This window comes from Thermobia domestica, chromosome 13 (assembly GCF_964235325.1).
Source record: "Thermobia domestica chromosome 13, izTheDome1.hap1.1, whole genome shotgun sequence".
In the NCBI taxonomy this organism is placed as follows: Eukaryota; Metazoa; Arthropoda; class Insecta; order Zygentoma; family Lepismatidae; genus Thermobia; species Thermobia domestica.
Window position 1 is genome coordinate 133,769,645 of NC_137466.1, and position 23,755 is coordinate 133,793,399.

Sequence of the window (23,755 nt, forward strand, 5' to 3'; positions counted from 1 at the left end):
GTAAGCAGTAATATGGAATACTTTTAGTGTTGCTCACGATAGGGAACAATGCTGGCATCTCGTCTCGTCTCGATAACGAAACTACAAAGGATTTTTATAACGAGGCAGCCTCAAACGTCGTGAGCACCAATGTAAGTACAGTATATATTGTAGTACTTACCCTCAAGGTTGAGACCTTCACGGTCGAATTTTTGAGCCCAAGCAGATGCCCAACCCGAGGTAGTGATGTAAACCTGCTCGGCTCGGTTCAACTGAACGAACAGCTCTTACCGCCATGGTTGGGATGGTATACGGACAAAATCTCGCGGCCGAAACATCGCCGCCCAAAATCTCGCCGGCCAAAACCTCGCGGGACAAAATCTCGCGGGGCCAAAACCTCGCGTGGCCAAAACCTCGCCGCCCAAAACCTCGCGGGACAAAATCTCGCCGGGCCAAAACCTCGCCGCCCAAAATCTCGCCGTGCCAAAACCTCGCCGCGAATGAAACTTTTCTTTAAAATTTACCCAAGTGTTTCCTAATATGCAATTCCACATTACAAATAATAATAATAATAATAATAATAATAATAATAATAATAATAATAATAATAATAATAATAATAATAATAATAATAATAATAATAATATACAAAACATCGTGTGCGTGGGCTTTCTCGGGTTATTCCCGTTTCCTCCCACTTTCTTTATTCGATCATTTCCTTCATCCTGGTCATCTACGTCTCCTTTAACCTATAGCACATAATCAAGGGACGTCGTAAAAACTCATATATTGTTTCATATTTTCATAAATATTATTAGATTTTTGTTAAAATTTTAAGTTTTTGGATGTTCCAAAGTTCATGAAACTAACCTCGTTAGTTGTCATTACTTTCCTTATGCAGACTTTCTTTCCCTATAACCAGTTTAAAAACATCCTGTCGCCCTACCTTCACATTGAAATCCTCTAATACAGAAATAGAATTTTCATATGGTATCGCGGGACTTGGTCAAATACCCGTGATACTTCTTCTGAAACAGCGTCTTTTATACCGTCATCATTATCATCTGTTGGAACATTTACATTTTGGTCAGGCGAGATTTTGGGGCGCGAGGTTTTGGGTGGCGAGGTTTTGGCCAGGCGAGGTTTTGGTCCCGCGAGATTTTGGCCCGCGACGTTTTGGGCGGCGAGGTTTTGGCCAGGCGAGGTTTCGGCCTGGCGAGATTTTGGGCCGCGAGGTTTTGGGAGGCGAGGTTTTGGCCAGGCGAGGTTTTGGTCCGCGAGGATGTCGCCGCGAGGTTCTGGCCGCGAGGTTTTGTACCCAAACCGGTTGGGATTAGTAATCGATTCGCCTTAATTGAACCGATGGCTCGAACTGGCTCGGTTGGGGTGTCATCGGCTGGAGCCCGCTTGGTCGGGATGAGCCATCGGCTTAGGTGGGTATTTTTGAACATGTTTGGCCGGCGCTCTCTAACTTTTAGCAATTTTTGGCTCGAGCCCGAAAACTTGCTCCTCCGGAACTCAAATCCAGAACCTCGTGAACGATGTCCTTGCCTCCTAGACTTCATGACTATCGAGGTCAGCAGTCAAATAGTTTTCGTATTCAGATACAAACCGCCTATCTTTCATGTTTATATACGGTGTTATAATAATAATAATAATAATAATAATAATAATAATAATAATAATAATAATAATAATAATAATAATAATGTATTAGAAGTATCATTGATAATAATTAGATTGTCTGTTTAGGATACTTGAAGAGAGTAGACCTACTGAAAACTACACACAGTATTTGACTCGATTTGGCTCGACTCGAAGCTCGACCCGAATTCGAGTCGAGGTTCGAGTCAAGTTGAAGGGAATTTTTCGAGCCGAGTTCTCGATTCGAGCTTAAAGATATCTATTTCGATTCAAGGCAAGTTTCAAAACAAACTCGCTCGAACTCGCTCATGCCCCTCCCTAGCGGTGGGAAAGAACAAAAGATTTAATTGCACAATCATTCACTTTCATTAATTATCAGTCTCCTTTAGCCTAAAGGGAATAAAAGTTAAACTAAAATATCATTTGTTGTCTAATGGTCGTTATAATTGGGAAGTAGTAATTGTAACAAGAAAGTCGAAAAATACGTACTACCATTTTACTTGTTTCGAACTTTGGCAATTGTGAGTTCATTGGCAAATGGTTAGCAAAACGACCGATTACAACGTAGGGCTAACGTTGGCTGTCGGTTAGCATATGATTCCCCAAAGTTCGGCCTTCTGTCTGTGTTGCTAGAATATAATGGTTTTAAGAAACTGTAATATGTGTAGGATTTTATATAATGCAGTCAAGTAAACGTAACATTATACAAAAAAAAAAAAAATCATTGACAGTATAATTTACGTAACTAAATAACATACCTGATTATCTTCTATTGTAACGTGTGTTATCTCTATATTATTTCCAGGTCAATATTCATATTCCGGCAGCCCTCTTTATCATCCGTGACTAATATATTTACTTTGCCGTTTGATACCCTTCTCTGGGTTAGCAGTGTGTGCCTTTTATTGGCCATTATGATATTCTTGTACTTCATTTTGAAAATAGAAATGGCAACAACCGCAACTTCCATTAACTGTGATGTACACCGAACCTTAGATTTGAATCAAGTTATTATAATATCATTAGGAGCTGTGTGTCAGCAAGGTAAGTAAATTATTTAACATATTTCTAATTTATATCATGTGGTATTATTTTTAATTCACTATCTTTCCTCAAATATTTTGTGCAAGACTTCATACTATACTTAAGGTAATTGAATATTAATCAGAACGTGTCACTTGCTACCGGTTATAATGATGATGATAATTATGATTATTGTTATTTTTTTAAAACATTGACACATAAAAGAAAATACATTTGTGAAAATCTATTACTATCAATGCTGTGAAGTTTATATTTCATGTGTTATCCGGCTGCCTTCATTCTTTTCCGAAAATTATTCAAATATATACTGTTGTTTGTGAAAATTGTAACACAAAACGGATGTTCGGGAGCAATGATGACAAGAGCTTTAAGTTCTTGGGGGGGGGGGGAGTAAGCTGTATTTAGTGTAAGTGGAGAAGCATAGATATTTTGGAGCAGCTATTTTTTATACCGAAAATGAAAGTTTTGTATTTAGTTGACCAACATTACAATACAACATGTCTGGCGCTCGCGCTAAGTTATGGCCACGTGTTCTTTCTCCATTCCTGTGCAACTGCGTCTCATTCTGACTACTACTTCAATCATGGAGCATTTTCGGTACTTACTTTCTGGATGCGTCTCTTAAATAGACAACTCTGCTAAAATGAAGCCACATGATCAGCTTATAGCAATTTAGCGTCTCGAACCGCTAAATTAGTGCACCTCAAAGGTACGTGTGTCACCATTACAATGATGTAGGCATTGTGCATTGTTGAGCGTCACAGGGGTCGAGCTTCAGATGTAATGCTGTGGGATGCAATTGGACACAACACACAATCTCGGCCATTACGCATTGACCGCAGTTTCATCAGCAACAGCTATATCAGATCCTGATCTCTATTTTAGCAGAACAGTGATGGTTTACTTATATTGTGGAATGTGCTAACCTGTTCTAGAAACGATGGGTTCTCCTCCCTTACGAATCCAGCTTCCATTTCATTCATTGAAAATGTGCTGGAAATGGTTAATCGACATCTTTGCATCTTGTGAACTCGCATACCAACAGCATTACATGTGACTTCTCACTAGCACCTCCGATATCTGTTTGATTCGATACCACATTGCATAAATGCTCTGATAAATGTAATCATTTTCTCCACAGTCATATGATGAATCTCATTCCACAAATACATGTCTTTCTTGGTGTTTCAATTTTCACAAGGAACACGAACACTATATCTTTTGAAATGTCTCTGCTCATTATATATTTTCAAACATGTTTCAGAAATAAATACATAAGTCAATAATTTGGAATGAATTTTATAGGTTCTCCAGTGGAGCCATCGGGAATTTCAGCTCGAATTGTGTTCTATTTCTTGTTTGTGGTGTCAGTGTTCCTGTTCACATCTTATTCAGCAAGCATTGTGGCGTTGCTGCAGACTCCTAGTACCTCTATTCGAACACTGAAGCAATTGGCAGAAAGCCCTCTACAAGCAGGGATGCAAGATGTAGTCTATAACCATGCTTTCTTTGCGGTAAGCTCATTAATTAATTAATTACATATTTGTATCTTGCTGCTTCCAGTAGCAATGTAACGTAATAGATTTGAAGAGTGCATGAGCGGCAATGCCATGGAGTTCATACTTTCATAGGTTTGTTTCCAACATCAAGAAGTTAATTGAGGATCGTAATGTAGGGTAACTCTTGTTTCCTGCCACTGTCCAATAGCGATTCAGATTAAGTTTATTTATAGTGATTATATGCGGATCAAAAGGCATTTAAGAACATCCAGTAGACTTTACGAATCTAGTCTAAAGTTGGTTCATAAGAATGTGATAATGGATGATACTAATCCCAATAAAGTATCCCGTGGACATCCTGAGCGTGTTATACAGTGTGCTTTAAAACACAATATTCACATTAACAGCAAGTGTAGCTACCCCAAGAAGCCACATAAGTAGCTGCTTAGAAAGGTAGCAGGTTGTAGTAGATTCTGAATGGCTGTCTAGGCGTATGCTACTTCACAACTCGAAGTAGTTCTTGCAGTAGCTAGGGAACGGTGATTGCCGCAATCTGGCTAGCGTTAGGTGCCATTTCACCATGCTCAATACTTGCTTCATAGGACGTTCTCAATGATGAGCTGATGTTAGGAGTAATCCTGCGGGAGAAACGCAAGATTCGTCCTACAGTCGATTGTTTAGTATTCGTCCACTCATATTGGGAAGTCACATGTGCTTCCTCTCATAGTTGCCGTACTATCAATTGCCACGGCTCAAATGACCCTTCTGTCGAAGGAAGCACTCTCTCTTGCGTCGTGGAGTCACTGAGGGTACATCAGGTATGATAAACATATGCTTCCATCTTGTATTGCAGCCCAAACGTTCGAAATCACTTAATTTCAGAATAGAAATTCGTTACCATTGTCCTGGTATTGCAGATACAGTCGATGATCTAGATATAACTCGCAATGTAGTCCGATGATATTCAAATTACAAACGGCATGGTGTCTACGAACCTTGGCTCTGATGTGTTGGGATATTCAAACCAAATCCGCATACTCTCTACAGACTCTCATTATGTAATAGGATGCATCGAATTTTCACTATTAGTTTAAATCAGCTTACCTTTATCGATATATATGCTTTTTTTGGCGAAATTGCCTCCATATAACGTGTAAAAAATCGCAGATCAATTAGTAAATTTTTCAGGTACCACAAATAGGCTAAAACTTTTAAAAAAACCTTAACGCGCGAGAGCCTGCAAATAAAGTTAATGTTTTTATTCTTATAAAATTAGCTTATCCTTAGTAGAATTTTTGTTAGATAGGTCAATCTTTTACGTGAAAATGATATGAGCTTCATTGGACAAGTCATTCAGGTGCCACCATGGTTTAAAAGTTCGACAAAAATGCCCCAAAAATATTTTTTTAGTTTTATAAAACTAAGATTTAATGTTTCTGCTTCTTGTTAATTAGGTAAGAAACAGATCTTGCTCAATTGTAACACTAATTATTTACAAATATTGATGATGGAATTAACCCAGAACTGACTACGAAAAAAAACGTGGGTGCAGTTTGAATACCGATCACCGTACACACTAATATTGTATGTGGCGGTACAGGTTCACTGGTAGCCCCTAAATGATTTCATCGACTAAGCTGAGGTTTATTCATGTAAAACATTGACCTTTCTAATAAAAAAATACCACTAAGGGTAAGCTGATTATATATATATATATATATATATATATATATATATATATATATATATATATATATATATATATATATATATATATATATATATAATCTTTCTCTTACAAAAAGTGTATTTTTTTAACTTTCTTGCAACTGCAGGCTGTTAGTAATACCTGAAGAAATTGACTAATCAATTTGCCATTTCTTACACGTTATGTGGAGTCCATTTTGAGAAACAATCACTAACGGTAAGCTGATTAAAAAAAATAAACAAAAAAAAGTGGAAATTCGATTCTCCCTATCATATAGTGAGAATTTGGTTCGAATCGTGTCCAGGACACTCTTAAATGCATATTCACTGGTTTCTATGTATCACGTGTCTTCTAATAGCCTAATTAATCTTCCTTGTTCACACACACATGTGTATACATAGGCAGAAACACAATCCGGTATGTAGAAAAAGCTATAAAGCCTCATATGCAAATAAAGTTAAAATGTAAGAAAGATATTAAAAGATGGAAAAGTATGGCCTAGTTTTGTGTGTTTGGTGAATTTGCTCGTTTTCTTTCAGTCTACATCTAATCCGTATGCACGGCATCTGTATGATAAGAAGATTTGTAGAAATGCTCGAAAGAAGAATATTCTCAAAGTTGAAGAAGGCATTGCAAGACTTCAACAGGGAATGTTTGCTTTTCTAGTGAATATTGGGAATGCCTACAAACAGATTGAGGACACATTTGCAGACCACGAAAAATGTGGACTTATGGAAGTTAATGTTTACCCTGATTGCTATCTTGCATGGGCCGTCAGGAGGAGGTCGCCACTGAAGGATATTGTAACTTCAAGGTCAGTATTATATTAGATTATTCCTACTTTCAATATCTCGATAGATTGACAAAGAAAAACAGAAGAAATCGTTTTCTCTAGAGAATAACTAATTTTTATCGATTGAAATTAACCAATCACTTAATATTTTAACTAGCTGTATAAGAATTAGTATCCTAATTCAATATTTTGTTTTCTTAGGTTCAAGTATCCTCGCAATAAACACCTGTGGTGAAGTAAGTTGTATTCATGCTTCCTGCACGTTCGTCACGAAACACTTGCAAAAAAAAAAAAAAAAAAAAAAAAAAAAAAAAAAAGCTCACTTGGAAAGCTTACCAGCTTTAGTCAAGTATCAATTAAATATCTAGCTGACTCGGAATTGCTGTAAACTTGTCAAATGCTTTGCATTACAAGCTCATTAACATACGAAAATATATTACACACAAGCTCCCATCAGAAACCAACCAAAAAATCTTTTGTTGCAATTTTGTTGCAAGTGGCAAGTTTACAGTAATTTTATTTTCAGTTAACCTGAGAGAATGTTTCATTGAACCTGAGAGGCTTTCCATGTGAAGCTTCCTGCACTAAAATGTAAAATTGACTTCTCTAACTACATAAAATCAATACAAATACGAATGCATATTTTGGTACATAAAACTTCATGGTAGAACTAACAACAAAGTAAGATAATAAGAAAATAATTACAGTTCTGATCTATGTATGACTTAAGCTTCGACATATAACAATCTATCTGTTAATCTTTGTCGCCCTCTTCTTTGTTGTTCCGAAATATAAATTTGATCAATTTAACGCTATATTAATTGCTTATAGTATAAGGAGAAAATAAAATGAAAACGCCAGACAGACATATAATAATGCAAGTGGTGACATCAACTAGCGTTAGTTAACATGCAATAGTACAGGTAGTGATATCTAATAGCGTGACTGTTTATTATTAGACTTATAAGGAAAAAGCAGACTTTGGTAAATGAACTTCGGGACCATCTTTCGCGAAGTAGTAGTGCACGTTTAAAGTATTAATATTACAAACTGAGAGAGCGCAATAGCCCGAAATAGCGGAGAAAAAGTGTCTTAAAGTTTTCGACTCGCCGCATATATGATAGGAAGCGTTAAACTATCAAGTGACAGCGTGGTAGAGTGAGGACCATCTACACCTTCCGTGGAAATGGTTCCGGGTTCGATTCTCGCTTGAATCATTTTTTGTTTTTTACTTTAACCAATAAAGTAGCCTTTTGTAACTATGAGTATAATATTAATTCACCATACGTTTATAATACATACAAATCAGTTTTCAAACCTTGCAATGTTCCATGTTCACTAGCAACAAAATGTAACGTATTCCGTAAATATATTGAAATTAAAAGTTATACAGGGTGTCGAATTTATAATGCAACCCGGAGTTTAGGATAGAACTTTTGAACCTAAAGCGATACACAAATAACGTTTATACCAAAATGAAGCCTTTTTCATGCATATATTTTTAAAGTAGGAAGCAACGATTGAAGTACGCTACGAACCACACAGTGTTGCCAGATGTAACCAAACGTGTAAATCAATCTTTTTACCAAACATGTAAATTAACTCATAACTCATACGTATGGATCCTCTGTCGTGAAATTTCAGTTTGTTTAGTTGGAGTAGCTTGGAAATTATGGAGCTGAAACAAGAATTTTTCATTTCCACCGATAACCACTCGGATAATGCCTCTATAAGGAGGAATTAAGAAATCGTAGTTTTCATAAAACATTCTGAATTGGCAACTCTGAAGACGTTTCAATGCATCAAAAGGTGTGTTAAGGATCTGTCTACATTATGCAATTATTGGAAACAACGAAAAAGAAATTTTGAAATTATTATGATAAAACTTTTACTTACATGCACCCGGCAACAGTGCTATTCATTTCTATGAGAGCAAGAGGTATATAAGAACAACAACGAAGTATGCAAGACCTGGAAACGAACATTCTCAGTGCTATTGAGAACATTACCATTTCTACTCTTCGTAAAATTTCTATCAACATGGTGAAACGTGTAAGCCTGTGTTTGAATCAAAACAGGGAGCACTTCCAGCATCTGCTGTAGAGCTGATAACTCAGTTCGTGATAATAGCAGTGTTGCCGAGTGCATGTAAGTAAAAGTTTTATCATGATAATTTCAAAGTTTCTCTTTCGTTGTTTTCAGGAATTGCATAATATAGACAAATGCCTAACACATCTTTTGATGCACTGAAACATCAGCAATTTTGCCAATTCAGAATGTTAATTTTTAAACACTATGATTTCCCTAGTTCCCCCTTACAGAGACATCATCCGATTGGTTATCGGTGGAAATGAAAAATTCTTTATTCTGCTCCATAGTTTTCAAGGTAGTCCAACTAAACAAACTGAAAATTAACGAGAGAGAACCCATACATATGAGTTATGAGTCAATTTACGTGCTTTGTAAAAAAATGATTTACACCTTTGGTTACATCTGGCAACGCTGTGTGGTTCCTAGTGTACTTCAATCGTTGTTTTGTACTTTAAAAATATATTCATGAAAAAGGCTTCTAACATTACTTGTGTATCCCTTTAGGTTCAAAAGTTCTACTATTCTAAACTCTGGGTTACATTGTATATTCAACACCCTGTATCTTAACTCACTTGGTAACTTAACGCGTCGTATCATATATGCGGTTAGTCGGAAAATTTAAGACATTTTTTCTCCGCTATTTCTATTGCGCTCTCCCAATTTGTAATATTAACACTTTAAATGTGCACTACTACCTCGCGAAAGATGGTTCCGAAGTTCATTTACCAAAGTTTGCTTTCCCCTTGTTAGCATGATGCACATGTTGAGACTTTGCCGTTTATTATGAAGCCCTGCCTTTCTATAAGCAAAGCTACACATATCTCAAGCAAGGTTGTGTAGTATAGCATGGCTAACGAACTGACAATTTTTTTTTTTTCTAATTGTATTATTAAATATTAAAATTATATGAAAGAAAATTTAATTTTTGAGAAAGCGAAGGATTTGTCAATATATTTGAAGAAAAAATAAGTAAAATAGAATCATTAAAATTCCACTTCATTTCTTAGGATAATAGAAAAATAATTCCCCATCTAAAGCAATGGGGTGAGAAACAGAGGTATTAAACACCGTTAAAGAACCGAATCATCATCATATAAAGAAATAATACGTGTATATATAAAGAAACAACACCAAAACATCTCAGATGGTGATTACTGACGACAAAATAAGACAAAAATCATAGAAATCCCTCCTTTCGGAGCTATAACCACCCGGGTCTGAAAAATGCGAAAATAGTCATAACTCGAGACCGAGATGTTGGATCAAAGTCGGATAAAAGGGGGTGTTACTTAGGTTTTATTAATGCACTATCAGATGTGATGTATGGACGACGCAAGGGTAGCTGTCAAAGAAATTAGGAAATCCCCTGGGGTATTTTACCAAAAGTAAGGTAAAACTTAATGGGTGCCCTCAACTATGACATGGCCTCTACAAACGGTATAGTTAGAACGACCAGAAATATGATTGAATTCAACAATGCTAGATTGTTAATATGGCGCCAGCAATACATAAACTAATGTTGAAAAACATTAGATGTTTAACTCCATGTATTTGGGTGTTTCCTTTCAGTTAATATTTATGTTCTATGGTTTTTTCTCCACACAGCCTAAGAAGAATGAAGGAAGTAGGACTTGTAGATCGAGAGTACAAGCGTTGGTTTGACAGGAAGCCCGAGTGTCGTAATAACAACGCGTTCTTCGTAAGTGTGGGAATAATTGATTTCTATCCAGCGCTCTTGGTTCTCTGCTCTGGGTGGATATTGTCCGTCTTTGTGTTTGGGTTTGAGATCATGTATCATAAAGGGTAAGTATAATATCAGTAGCGGAGCACACGGTGGGTCAGTGGTTGCCATGTAGAGTACTCAAGTAATGTGGCCCCACGTAGCGTATTTGCATACGCTCTCATCTTTGGTGCAAGCGGTCCCGGGTTCGATTCCCGGTGAAGACACTCAGTGTAAAAACTTTTCAGACCAGCCATTTTGAGTGAGGTTTTCCTATGCTTCCCTCATTCATACCAGACAAATGTCGGCATGGTACTTCACATAATGGTCCCAGACAGTGTTTCTTCCAGACAAGTATTTGATGGGGCACTTCTCTTCGGAGGAGACCAAAATAATACGCCTATAATGTAATAATAAATATAATAGTACCTGCAGTGCCCCTCCGAAATATTAAGCGTGCCCCCCGAACATTGTTTCTGAAAGAAACTAATGGCCCCAGGACGCTCCTTCTTTCCCCATCCCTTTCTTTCTCTCAAATTACCCAGTCAGTGTGATCGTCGAGGAATATTATCCCTCATAGACGCAGAAAGCCCAGAAATGCAATTCCTCATTCTAATCCTCTATTCAATTGATCTCAAGGGTAAGTGCTTGGGTTTCAGCGTCACTGAAAAGCATAAGATTTTTGTAACTGTTCTTCGTGCTTCCATGTTCATGACCCTGTCAAATCTGATAGTGATTTTAAACCTAACGAAAGGTCTATGGTTCGATCCCTGGTCATGTGAGTTTCTGGCTGATAACATTGTATCTGTGGGTTTTCTCGGGATTCTTCCGTCTTTCCCTACATTTTCATTTCACCAATTATTTTATAATTACTCCCTTTCACTATTTGTCCGTTTCCTTTAGCCTACAGAGCATAATCGTGGAACGTTAAATTAACCATTTCGTTTTATACTTATATAACAGTTACCGCAATTAACTTTGTCGCTCTCACTTTTTAAATTAAATCTTGCTGTAGCTATTAGGAAATATTTATTTACGGAATATGGACAAAATTATGATCGGCGTTTTTCGAAAACGTTCTATTGAAGAAAACACCCTCGAGAGCAAACTAACTCATGGATTTTTTTATGAGAAATTTTTCGTGCCTCATTGTAAGGTTGTTAGAGAAATATTTATTAGTGAATTATGAACAAAATTGTCTGTCGTCGTCGTTCAGATCATCCCTAAAAAATTTACTTCCAAGAGAAACTACTACTTCTTGCGGATTTTTTCATGCAAAATGATTTATACCGATTTTCTTAATGTGTAATTTCATTCCGTAGAGGGGCAGGCCATAGACGGTAACGCCTTCTCTTGGGACATGAGCATTCATTTATTGGTAATACCATTGGCAGATGGATACCAAGACTTATTTATTTATTTATATTTTTACCTGGTTAGGCATACAGAAGTAGGTGAATGCCAAAATGTTAATGAAACATTTAGTTACGAAATAGGATCAAAATCAACTGAACACTTTCTGAAAATTGGCAAAAAAGATGCTCACCATCAATAGTAACTACCCCTTGTGAACTTTTTCATGTAAAATGGTTTTGTTAGTGAAATAAAGTCAAAACCAAGAGAGCATTTTTTTTAGAAAATTGACGCCCCCCCCCCAAAAAAAACACACACACACACACTCCGAAAACCAAACTCTCCCTTTTACATGACTGATGAATTATACACTGGCGCAAATTCCGGGGGAATGAGGGGAACATGTCCCCTCCAATCTTGGAACTGGGGGACTGTCCCCCCAATAATCCGACTTGAAATGTGTTTTTGGGGAGATATGTGATGATTTGTTTCCGATTGCCACAAAGGAAAGTGAGATCAAATTGATGTCCCCCCAGAATAAGGTTCAAATCTGCCCGCCTCCCAATGTTGACTCTGCTCCCCTGATCCTCCACAGCATTGTTTTTCACCTTCATAAATATTGTGTACAACGTTAAAAAAAGATACGGGAACAGTTTTACCTGCCCCCCCCCCCTTAATTTTGAAAACAGATTTGCACCGCTGGAATTATATAATTTTATACAATTGTTAATGAAACATTTATTTATGAAATATGAACAAAATTGCGTGAGTCGTTTTTGAGAAAATCGTTTCTGAAAAATCTCACTCCAATAGTAAACTATCCTATTGTGATTTTTTAAAATGAAAAATTATTTATACCAGTACCATATTGTAAGTTACTTAATGAAACATTTGGTTATGAAATATAAGTAAACACAGTTGCGTGACTCGTTTTTGAGAAAACTGATCATTGAAAGCTCATTTCAAAAGTAAGAAACAACTTTTTTTTTCAGAGAAACGACTTACACTACGTATATAGTATAATAGGATTATTAATGATATGTTGATTTATAAAAAATAAAATAAAATAAACAAAATCGTTACAGCTGTTTTGGAGAAAATCTTTTGTTTTCACCCTTCTATAAACTATTCTTATTTTCGACGGAAGGGAGTAAATTCGGAAAGGAGGGACCTAGAGAATCTTGTAGAACTCTTAAATTTAAAATTGGCCCAGATACCTTTTTCGCTATGTAGGTGTCATGAAACGTGTAAATCCATTTAAATCTCGAATACGATCGATTTTTGTTTTGTTCTTTACTACTGGCACAAATCCCGGGGGAATGAGGGGGACATGTCCCCCTCAATCTTCGAACTGGGGGCTGTCCCCTGAATAATCTCATTTGAAATGTTTTTTTTTTGGGGGGGGGGGAGAAATGTGATAATTTGTGTCCGACTGCCGCAAAAAAAAAAGTGAGATGAAATTGATTTATCTTGGCTTGTTTCACTTTTTAAAAAAGATTCGTATTCTTTAATCTTTCAAACTGAACTTCATGTCTTGGCGCATTTAGGTCACTTCAATCTGTATTAATTCCGCTCCCGTTATTTAGACAATTGCAATAAGTGGCAGAGGAGGACATGTCTCTCTCCTCATGCTGGAAAATTATCTTAGATGTAGATAAGGACACAAATCCCGAGGAAATTGGGAACATGTCCCCCAATGTTGGAAAGGAAGGACTCCCATAATAACATCTCTCCTCCTCTGATCACGCCAGTAGCCAGCCCAAAAATGTAGGGGGGTGGCCGCTGAAGTTAGGGGGGCTCGATCCAATCATATTATAGCTCATCATAATATTATAGTTCATTTGCAACACTACCGTAAAAAGTTTAGGGGGCCCGGCCTCCCCTAGACCCAGCTGGATACGGGCCTGCCTCTGATCCTCAATAGCATTGTTTTTCAACTTTTGAATATCACTTAAAAAAAAGATTATGGGAACGCTCCCCCTTCCCCCTTCAGTGTTGAAGACAGATTTGCTCCGCTGTTCTCTCCTATCGTCGCTACAAAAGTAATAAAAGGGAGTCAAGATTCAAAATAATGCAGTAATCCGTAAAATTTGCTTGTGTTGCTTGCTCTATAGATGTCGTAAATAGTTCAGAATTTTGCCACAAGAGGTGCTACTTTACTATGCAGTAGCGTCACCTGGCGGAAGAACCAAGAAGTTCTTCAAATATACTATTCAAATACAGAATTCACTTTTTATGTGTTCCACACGTAAAGTCTATATGAACAAAAACACCAGAGGTGCAAAAAGTGCAGCCAAGTTCGTCAGCCTCAAAAAGTGTTGAGATGAAGATGGATGAGCCAAGTTCCTTGCCCACTGCATCTGAAAGGAACACTGGAAATTGACGCGAGGTGTCTAACATATTCGAATACATTAAAATATCTGTTCCTAGTTTCACGGCCGGGACATTTCAGCCCTAAGGATAGCGGTGACCCCCAAATCCACCACGCTCACAAACACCATCCCTAAGGCTCGTTAACATAATTTACTTTGACACTTCGTGGAGGAATATAAGTTTTTCTTGTCTGGGTTTCGAACCACCAATCTTACTGCAGTATACTGTATATGTGCCTTAGCACCATAGCAAATTTGATATTCCTAAGGTTGATGGTGGTCCCAAACCCACCACGCCCACCACCACTACCCGTAAGGTTCATTAACATCATTTTCCTTGATACCTCGCGCCAAGTTCCAGTGTTTCTTTCAGATGCAGTGGGCAAGGAACTTGGCTCATCCATCTTCATCTCAACACTTTTTGAGGCTGACGAACTTGGCTGCACTTTTTGCACCTCTGGTGTTTTTGTTCATATTTCACTTCTTTTTGTAGTTCACCATGTCAATATCGTATATTGGAATTCTCAATTGTGGCATATTGCTGGATTTAAATTTAAAATTGTACATTTTTAAAGGAGTCATAATGTGTCACATACAACATTAGTTCCCAAGGGCTCTCCCACCGGGAATTGAGCCCAAGACCCTGTACAAGAAAGGAGCACAAGCTAGCCATTAGAACAGCGGGGAGGATTTAATCTATTAAATATCTGTCAGAGAGTTATGTCCAAACGAGATTCTAATTCATTTACCCGAACTACAAAATCACTATCGCTAACATCTCATTTTTCATTACCTAGATAGAAGAGTATCAACAGGGCCCGAAACTCTTGATACTGAATCCTCGCTGCTACATCACTAGACATAGATGGTGTTTCAATATATTTAGTTGTTCTCCACCTTTTTACATTGCGAAATTACGGAGTTCATTACATGACGCGTATGTTGCGCAGTTTCATACTGCCTCGGGTTTTTCTTCCAATGATATACACTTTTCAAATAGGTTGTAAACTTAATAATATTTGCCACCAACATATCCTAACTGTATATAAAACTACATGAACTGACATAAATTAAAGGGGTTCTTCCGGTTGACGTGAAAATTTGAAATGATGAAGGGGGATGAAGAATTTTCTCATGTTATTTAAATTGCTTTTTTTTTTTTTTTTTTGACATATAATCTCATGTTTTAGGAACTTGGAATTGGAATAAAAAAAATTGAAATTCGGTATGCTTGTACGTTTTCATTAGTATTACCTAAGTAAATTAGTAAAAATAAACAATTAAAACTGTAGAGTGCTTTTATGGGGAACTGAAAAATCTTTCCCATGGTACGTATTTATATGGGACACCTTTTACACCCCAAAATTATACGGCACTTCCTGTAGGGTTACAATGATTAAATTTGACATGATTGTAGTTTTTCAAAACTAACCGACAGAAAAATTGCCAAAAGTGAATATCTTTAATTTTTAGGGAGTCTAAAGGGGAGATGAAGAAATTCCCCATGCTTTTTAAATAGGCCTTTTTTTGGACTTATAATCTCATATTTTAGGTACTCGAAATTGGAATACAAACGTGAAATTCGATATGCTTCAACGTTTTCGTTAGTATTATTTAAGTAAGTCAGTAAAAATGAAAATTTCCAAATTTAGAATGGTTTTATGGGGAACAGAAAAATCTTTTCCATGTTATTTATGTTGGACGTCTTCTACACCCCAAAATGTTTAGGCACTTCCGGCAGGATTAGAATGATGAAATTTGGCACGATTGTAGCCTCCCAGGACTAACCAACAGGAAAATTGCTAAAATTGACTATTTTTAATTTTTAAGCAGTCTAAAGGGAGATGAAGAAATCAACATGTTATTTAAATAGGCGTTTTCCTGGAATACAAAATCTTATCTTTTAGATAGTTGAAATAGGAAAAGAAACTTGAAATTCGGGAATTGTAAGCTTAAGAGGTGTGAGGAAGTAAGCCGAGCAAAGGTGAGGGTGTGGGGGCGAACCCCCAGAAAGCAAATTCAGGAAATATAAACAGCAAAGGCACGAAATTCACTGTTGATGAAAAGGCTGATACGTAAGAGATTCTCTCACTTTTCGCAGATAGAGACACGAAGTATCAAGAACATTTTTACACAACGACCGTGGTAACTACAATATAACTCGTGGTACCAATATATTTACGAAATCGGTTACATTTTGTTGCTAGTCTCACATAAATTTGAACAATTGGATTTCTCATTTCTTCGAAAACTTCATTAATTTTAAACATTTTCACATCTACATTATCTTACTTATCAAATTAATTTCAATATCTATTTAATACCAATGACTGCAATAAAGGAAAAATATCCACCGAAAAAAGACAAAATATTGGCTTTCCTTGTCTGGGTTTCCAACCACGAAATTTACGGCAGTATGTGCGTGTCTTACCCCACGTTTTTACAAGTTAACTGAACTACTTGTTACTAGCTTTCACTTATTTTACTCGCACACTGAGAAAAACTGTATGTGGCGTACGTAAAAACGTTGGCTATATGTATAAATCCTGTAGTTTTTGGACTTAACGTACACTAAACGTATAACTGAAAAAGTATATTTGAACGTACTTTCCGTATAAGTGTTCCGAATAAACGTACTTTCCACACGAACGAAAAGACTGTATGTAGGCGGTGAGGATCTCACATACAGATGGCCGTATGTAACTTATAGCTGACACACATAATGTACGGAAGACTGTTAGATGTCAGACATTCTGCAACGACATTGTGTAACATCTAAGCGGGAAAGAGGGCAGTATGTATGTAGCATATGGATAACGTGTGTTAAGTATTGATTTCTGTAGTAAACATAAGGATCCCGTATATTTGTACACTATACCGTTGTCCGAATAACGGATTTTTCTCAGTGACCTTAGCTCATTTTTCTATTAACCTAGAACGACAGGGACACGAACACAGAAACATCGAGGAGAGTTTAGATACCAAAGGCTCTTCCACCGGGAATCGAACCCAGGACCCCATACACCAATGGCGCACGTGGTAGCCAATAGACCAGCGAGGAGGGCACCAACTCGACCACTCATACGATTGACAACATTATTACTTTGCACATGATGTGTTCAATAGCGGAATAATTCCCGATTTCTGATTGTAAGGACAGTTGTTTTGCTAATTAAAACATGTCCATAGCAAATTCCTCAAATTTCATTTTCAAGCCGTTATAGGGTACTTTCATGGAGAATTTCACATCTTTATCTCATTAAGAAATACCTAATGACTATGGACAGTTTTTCGCCCATAAAAGATTCCCATAGTACATTCCTTAAATTTGGAACCTTTACTTACACAGGTCATTACATAAGGCAGGTACCATTATGCAGATTTTCAATTCTCTATCTCATTTGGAAGCACTTAATCAATGATGAGTAAGTAAGGACCGTTTTTTAGTAAGGACGATCTCTGTTTGAGTAAGGACAGTTTTTCGCCCATAGAAAATTCCATAGCACATTCCTTAAATTTCGGATACTTTTCATATTCAAGCCATTATAAGCTACCTTCGTGTAGACATTCACATCTTCATCTCATTGGGAAGTACCTGATGGCTACGGACAATTTTTCGTCTATAAAAAATTTCCCATAGCACATTTTGTCACATTTCGGACTTTTTCCTACTCAGGTCATTATAAGATACCTTTATACAGAGTTTCACGACTTATCTCATTGGAAATACAAAATTAATGTGATGAGCGAGTGAGTGAACCGATTTCTGCTTGACTAAGGACAGTTTTCACCCATAAATTTTGTCCATAGAACTTCCTTAAATTTCAGACCTTTTCCATACTCAAGTCATTATAAGGTACCAATATACAGACTTTTACATCAATATTTCATAAACAAGTACTTAATCAATGTGACGAGTGAATGAATGAACCGATATATGCTTGGCTAAAAATAGTTTTTCACCCATAAAAAAATCCATTGAAATTCCTCATATTTAAGACATTTTTTCACACTCAAGTCATTATCAGGTACCTTTATGCAGAGTTTCACGTCTCTGTCTCATTGGAAACTAGCACATCAATGCGATGAGTGAATTGAATGAACCGATTTCTACTTTGCTAAGGACAGTTTACATCCATGAAAAATTTCCCATAGCACATTCCTCACATTACGGTCCTTTCTCACACTCAAGCCATTATAAGGTAACTTTATGCACAGCTTCACGTCATTATCTCATTGGGAACTAACAAATCAATGTGAGGAGTGACTGAATGAACCGTACTTGGCTTATGACAGTTTTTCGCCCATTAAAAATTTCCAATAGCACATTCCTCACATTTCGGAATTTTTTCACACTTAAGCCATTATAAGGTACATTTATGAAGAATTTCACGTTTATATCTCAATGGGAAGTAATTAACCAGTTTAATGAGTGAGAGGACGAACATATTTATGTTTGGCTATGGACAGTTTCTCGCCCATAAAAAATTCCCATAGCACATTAATCACATTTCGGACTTTTTCTGTACTCGAGTCATTATAGGGTTCTTCTATGCAAAGTTTCACGTCTATGTCTCATTGGGAAGTACCTAATCAATTTGATGATTGAGAGAATGAAACGATTTCTACTTGGCTAAGAACAGTTTTTCGCCAATAAAAAAATTCTCATAACACATGCCACACATTTCGGAATTGTTTCATACTTAAGCCATTATAAGGTACCTTTATGAAGAATTTCACGTTTATATCTCATTGGGAAGTATCTAATCAATTTGATGAGGGAGAGAATGAACCGATTTGTGTTTGACTAAGGCCAGTTTTTTGCCCATAAAAAATTTCCCATAGATTTAGGATCTTTTCCATACTCAAGTCATTATAAGGTACCTTTGTGCACAGTTGCACGTCTCTGTCTCATTGAAAACTACCTAATCAATTTGATGAGTGTGTGAGTGAAACGATTTTTTTCCTGGCTAAGAACAGTTTTTTGCCCATAAAAAATTTCTCATAGCACATTCCTCAGATTTTGGACTTTTTCCATACTCAAGTTGTTGTAGGGTACTTTTATGCAAAGTTTCACGTTTCTATCTCATTGGGAAGTACCTAATCAATTTGATGAGTGAGTGAGTGAAACGATTCTTTTCCTGGGTAAGGACAGTTTTTTGCCCATAAAAAATTTCCCATACTACATTTCTCAGATTTCGGAATTTTTCCATACTCAGGTCGTTATAGGGTACCTTTATGCAAAGTTTCACGTCTCTGTCTCATTGGGAAGTACCTAATCAATTTGATGAGTGTGTGAGTGAAACGATTTTTTTCCTGGCTAAGAAAAGTTTTTTGCCCATAAAACATTTCTCATAGCACATTCCTCAGATTTCAGACGTTTTTCATACTCAAGTTGTTGTATGGTACCTTTATGCAAAGTTTCACGTTTCTATCTCATTGGGAAGTACCTAATCAATTTGATGAGTGTGTGAGTGAAACGATTTTTTTCCTGGCTAAGTACAGTTTTTTGCCCATAAAAAATTTCCCAAAGCATATTCCTCAGATTTCAGACGTTTTTCATACTCAAGTTGTTGTATGGTACCTTTATGCAAAGTTTCACGTTTCTATCTCATTGGGAAGTACCTAATCAATTTGATGACTGAGTGAGTGAAACGATTTTTTTCCTGGCTAAGGACAGTTTTTTGCCCATAAAAAAATTCCCAAAGCACATTCCTCAGATTTCAGACTTTTTCCATACTCGAGTTACTGTAGGGTACCTTTATGCAAAGTTTCACGTTTCTATCTCATTGGAAAGTACCTAATCAATTTGATGAGTGAGTCAGTGAGTCAGTGAGCCTGAAAACTGCATATTTTCGGGGTCCAGTACTCAAATATGGTTGAAGGTAGGAATTTGAGATTTGGTATATGAGTACATCTGTGGGATATCTCCTTACATTCTAAATTTCATGATTCTACCCTTAATAGAATTGTTTTTACAAAGCCTCGAAATCGGCGATTTTACCCAAAACTCTTGTTCGTGTATAATATGCTTACGGCAGTGCAGGCCAGTTTTAATTTTTTGCGGAACTTGGCTGCCATGCACTGCCGTGCATGTTGATTTGCCTAACATACTACAGTAGATGCATAGTGGGGCAATTACGCAAGTAGAGCAAGTATAAGGTTGTTATTTTTTTTTCTATGAACTATAAAACAATAATTAAAGAGCTGGAGCAGAAGGAGTCCTAATTATCAGAGGCTAGATACAGTATTCAGGTACTGAAACGCAGAAAGAGACACAATTTAAAAATAGGCACGAAAATCAAATTTGAAATAATGAAAATTGATACTTTTACTTAGTGACATCTTAAAACTGAAATTAAATCATGTGTTCACATAATCTAGAAACATGCTTGTTTTTTTTTTTTTTTTTTTTTTTTTTTTTAAGAGAACAAACATTATTTTTAAAAGAATGAGCATTATATTCAGTGAATGCAAGTGAATGTGATTCAAATTTACTTATTGAATTCTCAACATTGAGAAGTTGTCCAATTCATTTTAATTTGTCCAAGATTGTTGATTTTAATTAGATGCAATAAGTGTTCACATTTCTGCCATGTATTAGTGAAGTTGACCTGGACATAAGTTAGTTTCTGCTTTAAAAAAAAATCATGGAAGAAAGAGAAACCCTTCTTAAAACAGAAGATCCATGCAGTTAATCCAATAAGGTCCTGATTTTGAATTATATGCAAATAGTAAACAATATTTGGTATTTAAGCAATAATATAGGCAGTATCGAGTGAAATGGACAAAATAAATTTTGCTTATATTGAAGTAAAAAAAATGAACATTAGAGCGTTTTCATTATATCTCTAACATCAAGGAATAGGCCGTTTTGACTTACATCTACCTCTAGTACCTGTAGTTTAACCAACGTTACGTTAACTGAATGAGTATGGTAGCAGGCGTGCGTGTAGAATGTTTCCTGGAAGAGGGTCCGTACCGGTGGATTTTCCATGGTCCCTAGTATAGACAAAACGTAATTATATTATTTAAAGAGACTTACGAAGCTTTGGGAGTCCCGTGGGCGCGCCCCTGCATGTTATTTATATTACAATAGTAATCAGCGACCCAAAGTTGGCAAATAAATGGGCGGAAGGAATTAAAATTAGACAAATGTATATGTACCCATGCAATTCGCATGTTCTGAATCACAACTTAATTATACTCGTAGTTAATCACATTCAAACAAATAATTATTCCTCGAAACCATGACCATTGCTAGTTTTTTTTTTTAATACCCATATATCTGCTCACAGCGACACCATTTTGAATGCGACTTGTGGCTGTCAGGGATGCATTCGAGTCGAGTCGAGTCGAGATTTCAGCCTGTCTCGACTCGTCTCGAGAAAATGTTGTCTCGACTCGTGTCTCGACTCGAAAATATGTTTCTGTCTCGACTCGAAAATATGTTTCTGTCTCGACTCGTGTCTCGACTCGACAGTCTCTGTCTCGACTCGACTCGAATTCGAGTCGAGACGTCTCGAAATTCGAGTCGAGACAAAACGTACGAGTTAAAACATACGCACACATCAGGCAGACCATCATGACTACCTACCTAATTGTCAGTATGTCGACTTTTGGCATGGATAAAAACGGCGACACGTCTTGGCATACACGCAATGATCCTTGATAGGTCGCTGGAGAGAGCTGGCACCACATGTGCTCACTCAGGTCACATAATTTCCGTAAATTCCGGGAAGGGGGGCGATGTGTTCTGACGTCACGTTCAATCACATCCCACAAGGGACACCACTCAAATGACCGGCTCCAATTTCAATGAAACTTTTTTTGCTGATAGAAGGCATGTATGCATCATTACTTGTGATGACAAATTTTTGCCATGGTGCATGTTTTCTATTTTTTTTAAATAACTTTTAAGAATTGTGATGTGGTTATTAGAGATTACTAAAGAAGTCCCTTACTACCCTTTGTAAACGGAGCGTTAATGAAGAAAAGTGAAGAAAAACCATGTGGACACATATAAGTCCTGGGGGGAAGTCGTATGGTAGATATGACCTTGATGGCAGCCATCTTGAAATCCACCATTTTGAATTAAGGTCAAGTTTTTAAAATGGGAATAGGGTAATATGATACATTATTTCGGGCTAGAATTTAATTAGAAAAATAATGGTGAGGTTAGTTTTAAGATACACCCATTTGGGGGAAAGTTACAGGCATATTAATTGTTTTTACTTACTGTGTGCGTAAGTCCCTTCTTACTTTCGTCTCAAGACCTGTAAATCGATCGCAACGGCAGAGCCCGGTTTCGCACTAGTGTTTAGAAATCTTTAAACTCCCTTGAGGCAATATTTGTGGATTATTGTATTGTATTTTGCCTTTAATTAAATTTGAACCCACTTCATGATCTTGTGTAAAGTATCACTAAAAGAGAATTTCTGTTTTTATGGAGAACGTAAGCATGGCAAATAAAAGGTGAGTAAGGTGCGTATGTATTTACAAGAAAGTTTATTTTACGAGTCTTTTGTGGTTCCGCCAACCTATTCTTTAGGTTGTTTTTTTTCAAAATACTCATATCTCATAAATAAAAGAGCTATTATAAAATCTCTTACCACTATTCTTTAATACTTATAAAATTTTATTTATTGCAAAAGCACTGGCGAGATATTTCTTATCGCCCACTAAAATTATGGTGGAGCTCCTTCGTGGCTAACGGTTAGCATACTTGCCTTTGGCGTGGGAAACCTGGGCTTGATTCCCGGTGGGAGTTCATGTGGTTCGGATTCCACGTTAATCAGTAGGTCCACGTCTCACATAGCCTCGCTGCTGAACGGGACGTTAAACTCAGAATCAATTCAACTCAAAATTATGGTTTTGACTTTATTATGATGTCGTTAGTTTAAACGCCCAACTGTCCAGTAATTATAAACATTGACTACATTATAAAATTGTAATTTGTGACGACTAAAATATCAGAAATTAAAGATAATTCTTTGGGTTTTGGAACATTTTGAACAACGTGAAAAACTGGTACTGCACCGATACAACACACCTTTTGGATTTGTCATAACATGTCTTACATAGCTTTGGTTCGATTCTCAACACGGACTGCAACTACCCGTTAAATTGCGCATCCGAAAGGCACTCTTTGTTAAACCTCGCTTATCACCGCTCATCTTAATAATATATATAACTTCACCGCGAAGCAAATGTTGCATTTCTCCCTTTCATCCTAACACAAAACAAAACTAACCACAGCTGTGACACGAAGGAGCTATTTCGAAAAGAAACAAGCTGTGCTTCATAGAGATGTGTACCAAATGATAGAAGTATAAAGCATTGTTTTCTTTCCTGTTTATTGATATCAGTTGGTCTTCTTAATGAGTTTACTCATTAGTTTAGAAAGAATATATATGGAATTTGGACATATGTTGTACGTATTCTCCTGAGAAATTGATGAGACCAGAAAAGTTATAAGGATAGATGGAATAGGTTTAAGCGCATCTACGTGACTTTATCAAATATTTATTCTCCATAATGGTACCACGCGGA

General features: G+C 36.7%; 1 protein-coding gene across 1 annotated transcript in view; it reads left to right on the top strand.

The window, feature by feature from the left end:
- The window catches only part of LOC145667759 (ionotropic receptor 84a-like), a 61,574-nt gene that overhangs the window by 32,874 nt on the left and 4,945 nt on the right, over positions 1–23,755 (top strand). The window contains exons 8-11 of the mRNA XM_081735200.1: positions 2,429–2,667; positions 3,973–4,181; positions 6,414–6,688; positions 10,364–10,561. Coding sequence (XP_081591326.1) covers positions 2,429–2,667; positions 3,973–4,181; positions 6,414–6,688; positions 10,364–10,561 — 921 coding nt within the window. The remainder of the gene's footprint in view (positions 1–2,428; positions 2,668–3,972; positions 4,182–6,413; positions 6,689–10,363; positions 10,562–23,755) is intronic.